General features: G+C 41.1%; 2 protein-coding genes across 2 annotated transcripts; both read right to left on the bottom strand.

Moving 5' to 3' along the window:
• Window positions 1–415: 415 nt before the first annotated feature.
• LOC128262335 (cyclin-dependent kinases regulatory subunit) lies at window positions 416–1,625 on the bottom strand. Its single transcript, XM_052996523.1, has 2 exons — window positions 1,280–1,625; window positions 416–1,209 (listed from the first exon to the last, which is right to left on the bottom strand). The coding sequence occupies exons 1-2, from the start codon at window positions 1,333–1,335 to the stop codon at window positions 1,041–1,043; spliced, it is 225 nt and encodes a 74-aa protein (XP_052852483.1). The 5' UTR covers window positions 1,336–1,625; the 3' UTR covers window positions 416–1,040.
• Window positions 1,626–3,215: 1,590 nt separating this feature from the next.
• Window positions 3,216–6,985, bottom strand: LOC128262327 (uncharacterized). Its single transcript, XM_052996508.1, has 6 exons — window positions 6,741–6,985; window positions 6,338–6,679; window positions 5,397–5,679; window positions 5,096–5,334; window positions 3,876–4,574; window positions 3,216–3,361 (listed from the first exon to the last, which is right to left on the bottom strand). The coding sequence occupies exons 1-6, from the start codon at window positions 6,899–6,901 to the stop codon at window positions 3,259–3,261; spliced, it is 1,827 nt and encodes a 608-aa protein (XP_052852468.1). The 5' UTR covers window positions 6,902–6,985; the 3' UTR covers window positions 3,216–3,258.
• Between the last annotated feature and the right edge of the window lie 512 nt (window positions 6,986–7,497).

Genomic DNA, 7,497 nt, shown 5'->3' with positions numbered 1-7,497 from the left:
ATGGTTTAAACGTCAAAAAACATCACCAATAATTATAGTTTAAAAAAATATAAAGGAAAGCATTTTAAATGAAAGTACATATTTAACTTCTCAAAAAAACATTAAGATCAATGTTTTCTGGATATCTAATAACATCAATCTATGAAACATCTTTCAATACAATTATTACAGTGGAAAAATGTCTTTTTAAATGTATCCCTTTATCCTATTAATTATACACTTACCTGATTGTTATTATCAGTTTTTATCTCAACTGCAAATGCTATTCAGATAATCATCGGCTCTCTGAAAAAAAATGATGTGTGGAATTTACTGATACTTAAAATAAAAATCCATATTTACTTACTGACCTCTGTATTCTGTGCCCATTTTGTTAACAGTCTGCACCCAAAATTGACCAAGTGAAACAGATAGATTTGATCGATTTGGGAAAACTTCAAGCAATCAACGCCTCAAGCTTCTCCATAAATTAAACATATTTATTTTAAGTTCATTATATTATGTGTAAACATATGTATTATTGATTAAGAATTTCAAGATCACAAATCAGATTTCATTTAAGCTTATCAAAGTGAGCAAGTTCATCTATTCGCTTCCGTTTCGAAATGGCAACATAATTTATGGTAAAATTCGTGGGAGGGCGAGGAATGATTATGGACTACCACCTCCTCGTGGTTCCCATCTCCCAGGACTAAGGACTAAGGTGTGTTAAAATGGCAAATTTAGCTTTAGCTCTAGGTGCTATATTAAAAGGTAGGAGGTAAAGACAGTTGATAGCGGGGAGAACATATTTAAAAGGAGTTTTACGAAGCGCACAGAATAAAAAATAACTTTCTAGGGGGATTCGTGCATGAGTACCTATGATTATGATGATGGTGATGTTGTTGTTGTTGTTGTGGATGTTTGTGCAACAGTTGGTTGTTCCGCAGCAACCACCACCACCACCACCACCACCGCCAATACAAAATACCGGCAGCAGCTGCCGGATATATAGGTATGTGGAGGGCCCCTGCTGCAGTTGTTTTTGTTGCGAGGGCCGGCTAATCCGTTTTGGGGCGACGAAAGAGCAGGATGTGGGGCTCCGGTTTGTGGATCATGTAGTGGATCCATCCGCGCGACTGCTGGACCCCGATGGATCGCCACTCGGCCTCCGTCATCAGATGGGTTTTGGGCACCATTTTCACCAGCTCCTTTGGCAAAACCACATGTCTGCGGGGGCAAGGGGGTTTTTACAGTTGCCTTCGCTCGATTCAATTATCGGTTCAAGAGCCAAACCCACCTGTATTCGAACTGCTCGTCGTAGTACTTGTCCGAGTAATAGATGTCCTTGCTCATCCTGTCTGGTTCTGAAACTTTCCGGAATTATGCACCAATGGAATGCGGAGAGCGCGCTGCGAGACTCGGCGTCTTTTCTGGACCGGCGAAGGCGGCTTCTTTGGATTTCAATACTCCACGTGTCCCCAAACGCTGATCACTTAACAAACACTACAACTGCTTTTTTGGTCTCCGTTTCTTTGTTTCTATCACAATTTGGTTCGATTTGCATGCACAATTTTACGTTTTCAATGGTTTTTAAATCAAAAAGTGACGCGCTTAGAGGTGGAGAAACTACCATATCGATAACGACATCGATGGCGTCGATGTTTTCAAAGTATCGGTCCTATCGATGTTTGCTGTTCTGTTAGTTCGACGTTTGGCTAACATTTCGCTGTTAGTTCGACGTTTGGCTAACATTTAGTGGTTGGTTTCGCGACTAGAGGTGTAGAAACGACGACAACAACATCAAGTTTCTGCACACTTAGCCTGGTTCCAATCCAGTTCTTGCACACCCTCTGTTGAAATTATTAACATCTGCTGAAACACAATCATAAAGAAACGACGATATCGATAACAACATCAAGTTTCTGCACACTTAGCCTGGTTCCAATCCAGTTCTTGCACACCCTCTGTTAAAGTTATTAACATCTGCTGAAACACTCATTACTTACATCTCTCAAGTAAGAAATGTAAAAATTGTTTTTGAATTCTCAGAATGGAATTAAATATTATTTATTTTTAAACCCCTTTGTTGCTTTCATCCCTGTGATAATGATAGTTTTTCTCTTGTAATAAATAAAAATCTGAACCCGTGGTGTGTGTACTGGCTAAATGTAACATGTGAATCTGCTCGAAGTTCGTATTGCCGCGGCTAGGTGTCGCTTTTAAATCCGCAAATTATTATTTTCTGTTACATTAAAATTAATGAGTTTCTGAAATTTGAAACGCATGCTAGCGCCCTCTGCCTTGTGTTGGCCAACCTAATTTGGTACACAACGAACTGGCGCCATCTGTGCGTGGTATTTCTCTTCACGAAGTCCTACTGCTCACCGTTAGATGCCGCCCAAAATGATTTTGTTCACCAAAATTTCGGTAGTGAAAAATTTGATCGATAGTAAGAAAATTGACAGAAAGTGAGAAAATTTTACAAAAGAGCGAAATTTTCCGGGCTTTCAGCAATTTAAGGGAGCTGCAACGAAAGCCCTGTTTCCCGATCTTCGACAAACTTCTGTTCTTATCCTTTCAGTGGTTCAAAAACGCCGGCGACCCAAAAAAAAGTGCGCTAAGCGGTATGAGCTCGCCACAAAAGTACCTGATTTCCCGGCGCCTCAGTTGAACAACGGCCGAGAGGATGATTGCATTGGCATATTCGATGAGTCTTCCAAAGTGAGCAGTCTTTTTAAGGCATCCACGTTATTATGATTGCTTCCTGTTTTTTTTTAAAGAGAATTTTTCACTCCACGGAACTCATTAAATGCCGCATATTTGTTATAACTTTTATAGACCCGATGCCAAATTGATTCTAAATGATTAAATAAAACTTAAGCAATAGTAACACCAAGTTAACCAACGTAGAAGTTAAGGTTACTTATGCGAAAACTATATGATTGGCGAGTACTTGACCACTTGCAAGACTTCCCACACAAACTAAATGCAAGCGGTAAACATAAATATTCGCGTTTAACTGTCAGACCATCACTAGCCGCCCCTGCCACGCCCCCTGTCTGCGTGGAAAACCCTAAAAGGCATCGTGCAGACACATAAATCCGGCATAGTGTCCGCAACGGAAGGCAAAGGCGTTGGCCCTCAACTCGTGCGAAATCTTACATAAATTTCGCTGTGCGGACAACCCGAAATGGGAAGCAACAACGCACCGTCCGGCCAGGAAAACGAATTCGTTGGTGGTGCAATTGCAATGCTTTTAGTTAACGGAGGGAACACTTAATGGTTGCGCTCGTAGTACTGCGACGGGATGAAGACCCAGTTCTTCGCCAAGTCGTTGATGGCCTCCTGCATCAGGCGGGTTAATATCTCTATAATGCGGCTGGAATAGAGAAGAAGGGTGAGTACATTGGTAAGGTCTTTTACTAGTTTTTGATTTTGGTAATACGCTCATTGAAAGTAAAAAGATATTTGTGTATATTAACATAAATTTTCTGTAATACAATATATATGAATAAAATCCCTCTTATTTTTTGAAATTTGACAGCTTTTGGTTAGGTTTTTTGTTGTTTATATAATGAGAAACTAATTTGTTGGTCTCAGAGCGTTACTTTAGCTAAAAAATATGTAAGCTTAAATTCACAAATTTAAAGGAAAATCGAAACTAAGTACATTTTTTGGTTCGATATTTTTGTGTTTCACTTTCAAGTTCTAAAAAATGACAACAATTTCAAACAAAATATCTGAAATGTCTCCTTTAAAATTTCAAATGAAATTATAATATCCTCTGGAAGGGTATAAAAATGCAAGACAAGCTTGAGCTCTTCATTTTAAGTTATTAAATAGGATGTGTGCTATAAAAAGAACAATTACCCTGACATTAGTCAATAACTTACTTGCGATCTATTTCCGTAGTCTCTTCCGGGGGCAACTGCTCGTCCGGGGACACCACTTGCTCGTAGGTCTTGATCGCCCTCTGCCGCTTGCGATCCCCAGTGATGCGCATGAACTTGGACTTGCTGAGGTACTTCCAGAAGAGCTTCTCGAAGATGGTGATCCGCTGGTCGATGGCCATGCTGAGTTCAATGACTTCGTTGTAGTTGAGCTTGTTCTTGGCGACCAGTCGGCTGATCAGCTCCTTGCGTTCGGCCTCCTTGCGCTGCTCTTCGGTTGGCGGCGTGTGCAGGGAAGGCCCGTCTCCCGATCCCATTCCCCCACCTGTTCCAGGACCAAACTGCGCACATGGATCCGGACCGGCCGTGGGGTCAATCTTGTCGCCGGGCTCCGACTCCTCGGAAGTGTCCAGGGCGGGCTTTATGTTCGTGCGGATGTTCAGGTGCAGATAGACATGCTCCACGTAGCTGTCCTCCTTCCACTTGGGATCATCGATGGACTCCACCTCCTCCAGCTCCTGCTTGGCGATGAGGGTGGCGCGGTCGAGGATGCGGTGCACCTCCATCACGATGGGAATGCGCCGGAAGTGCACCAGGCGATCCAGCACCGACACCCTGATCTCGCACAGCTTCGAGTGGTGGGCCTTCAGCCGGAAAATGGGTGGGTTGAAGAGCACCGAAAAGAAGTCGTTGATTATGTAGCTGCGGGGGGAATAATGTTAGTTACTTAATTTGCAAAATACCTTCCCGACTTGAACACGATTTTATCATCTTTTATATATTTTAGCGAATTGCAAACCGAATGCCAGTGTCGCAAATCATTTTATTTTAAATAAACTAATCCCTTGACAAGATCTGTTTTATCAACCAGCTTTTAAGGTACAACGTATAAGATGTTGCTTGTCAATCGATTTAAAAAAAAAAATCATTACCTATACTTCCTAAGGTGAATATTAAAGTAAACTTGTTTGTAAGAGAGGATCATTAGAAATTCTTCGAACAAAAATATATTTTAATAAATGGGGTAAACAATGATTTTTTTATTACAATATAACAAGTGTACTAAGTTTGTTTATAGATTAAAATTATAGAGCAAAGCATATTAGGCCAAGGTATATTTTAGACTTTATACTAAAATGCTTGTTTAAATGTTTTTTGCCTAAGCTGATGAAGGGATTAAAAAACTAAACTAAAAATTAAGTACAACCTTTTTTTTAACCCACCTCTGCCAGCGAAACTCCATGCACTTCTGCCCGTAGTTGTGCACATTGACGAGTTGAGTCCGGTCTTCCCGCAGACACACCTCAAAGCTCAACCTGTTCGGATAGATGACGTGCAGGAAGTCGGCGCATTCGCAGTCCTTCAAGGGCATGTCCGTCTGCTCCTTTTCGTCTGTCAGCACTCCTCGAGCCTTGATCCTGTAGCGAGCCTTGGCGTTTTCGTAGGACATGACCACCTCCGCCTGCGAAAGACGTGGCACAGCATGACACACTCTGGCTTATTACTCCCTGGCTAAAAACTAACCTCGTTTTCGTAGTCCAGGGGTCGATAATCAACCAGAAGGGGCCACACACTCTGCCGCGGCACGGTGAGATTCATGTTGAGCAGCTTGAGGCCGCGATCCCTCGAGGCGAACGAGAAAGTTAGATGCGACATCGTGATATTCTGCACCCACAACGGCTGGGTGACATGGTAATAGTTCTTGATATTTACTGGCAGCAGCTCCTTGGTGAGCAGGCACTTTTCGGGGTCGAAGGAGCTGATCTCCAAGTGAAAGTGCCAAAGGAACTTGCGTTTGTCCTCGGTACTGAACAAAGAGAACGAGTTTGTTAACTAGCGAAATGATTAACATTAATACTCAACAAAATAATACGATAGTCTTAAGATTTCCAACTTTTTGAACTAGACACCTCTCTTAAATGCACACAAAAACAAATTAAGAAACCGCCTAATAATAAATTTCTTTGTTTTTTATATATGTTTATATTTAAGTATTACCTCAGATTTCTAAAATTATTACCTTAAACCTGTTTAAAATCCACTAAAATGACTAAAGCAATAAAAAAAAGTCTTTACTTTTACCTAACGCTAAAGTAATATTAATAAATGAAATTCAAAAAGTTTGGAATCATTCATTTTTTAGATTGCTAAATATATGGTTACCCGTTTATTCATTTTCCAAAACAAGTTAACTGGCTATACTATATATGTATGTCTTAAAACTGCAAATTACAAGCTACAAAATATTCAATTACAGAATAACGCACTAATCGCTTGCTCATGCTAAAGTTAAACCGCATGCTAGTTGGCAAGGCATTATATGCCTATTGTTAATTAAGGGAAACCACATATATTTGAATGGTTAATAACACTTGACTCTATAATAATAATTTAAAAATTAAAAAAAAAAGAAAGTTTAACCCTATCAAGCTAAAAAGTTTATCCTTGTTTCGATGATAACTTACTTTACTTCGTAGGTGAGGACGTGTTCTCCGTAGAGGAAGAAGAAGGCCGTGACGGTGAGGGCCACCACCTCATCTGGCTTGATGGCCAAGATCTCCTGGTTGATGTGGAGCAGCCTGCGGTGCGGACAGTGGAATAGCTGGCGAAACTGGTTGAATCCGACTTGGGTCTGCAGCGGTTGGCAATGGCAGTTCTGAATGCGCTTCAGTGTCAGAGTGGCGTTCTTGGACGACAGATTACGCAGCCAGAAGACGATTTTCAGCGGCTGGCTGTGGATCTGGCGGATCGGGATTGAGATGGTGTGCTCGTGCTCTGGGCGATTCGAGCGCAGCTTCCTGTTCAGACTGCAAATGGCAAAAGGAACAGTCAGGATATAACCTCGCATTAAGTTGGGCACTATCCCACCCCGGTATGTCGAAGCTCTCCCAGTAGTAGATCTTCAGAATGGGCGGTCGAACGATGGTCAGGTTGTCCACCATCAGCTTCTGGTAAATGGGTGGCGGCTGGATCCCGCCACAAGGCTTCTTTGGCGGAACCGCAACGGGAGCCGACGGGGCCTCCTCCATTTCTAACTCCAAAATATATATGCGGCAGCCTGAAAATTACTCACACAAAATATTACTTTTGACTACTACGTGTTTTTGACCTGTCACAAAATGTAGTGCTACTTTAAATGCTATCACTTTTTTTGCTAAGCGATTCATAAGGGGATAATCCGGTATAGAAGCCTGCATTTCAGGCATAAAAAAAATGTACAACATTTTTAAAACAACAAACAAAAAATGTTTTTTACCCAATTGTTTCGACCTTTTCGAAAACTTTAAAAATACTTATAATTAACATTTATAAAACCGAGGCAGACGCGATAGACAGTTGTATAAACAAGATATATACCAAATAACTAAATACATTATATATCAATAATATTTATTGAAAACCAATTGAGCAGCTTTTACACCATTATAGAATGAATTATTCGCCCAGCTCTGTTTCATATTGCTTTGTACACGCTTTTTGGTGGGCCTCCTGCTGTTTTTCCAAGAAATAAAATGCAAAGAGAGAAAGTGAGAGGGCAACCGTGTACACCTGCACACCTGTGCGTATGTGTGTTCTTCGATAATCCTGTGTGCAATTCGTTTTTGTTTGTGAATTGACAAAGTGC

This window comes from Drosophila gunungcola, unplaced genomic scaffold (genome assembly GCF_025200985.1).
Source record: "Drosophila gunungcola strain Sukarami unplaced genomic scaffold, Dgunungcola_SK_2 000001F, whole genome shotgun sequence".
NCBI lineage: Eukaryota > Metazoa > Arthropoda > Insecta > Diptera > Drosophilidae > Drosophila > Drosophila gunungcola.
The sequence above is the reverse complement of the archived record's forward strand: the minus strand, read 5'-3'. Positions and strand labels throughout refer to the sequence as shown.

Excerpts from the sequence above, each read along its gene's own strand:
- LOC128262327 (XM_052996508.1), bottom strand. The coding sequence starts at position 6,901 with ATGGAGGAGGCCCCGTCGGCTCCCGTTGCGGTTCCGCCAAAGAAGCCT. Across the intron at positions 5,680-6,337 it reads GTCCTCACCTACGAAGTAAA|TACCGAGGACAAACGCAAGT; the intron begins GTAAGTTATCAT and ends CTCTTTGTTCAG. Across the intron at positions 5,335-5,396 it reads CCCTGGACTACGAAAACGAG|GCGGAGGTGGTCATGTCCTA; the intron begins GTTAGTTTTTAG and ends CGTCTTTCGCAG.
- LOC128262335 (XM_052996523.1), bottom strand. The coding sequence starts at position 1,335 with ATGAGCAAGGACATCTATTACTCGGACAAGTACTACGACGAGCAGTTC. Across the intron at positions 1,210-1,279 it reads GACGAGCAGTTCGAATACAG|ACATGTGGTTTTGCCAAAGG; the intron begins GTGGGTTTGGCT and ends TTGCCCCCGCAG.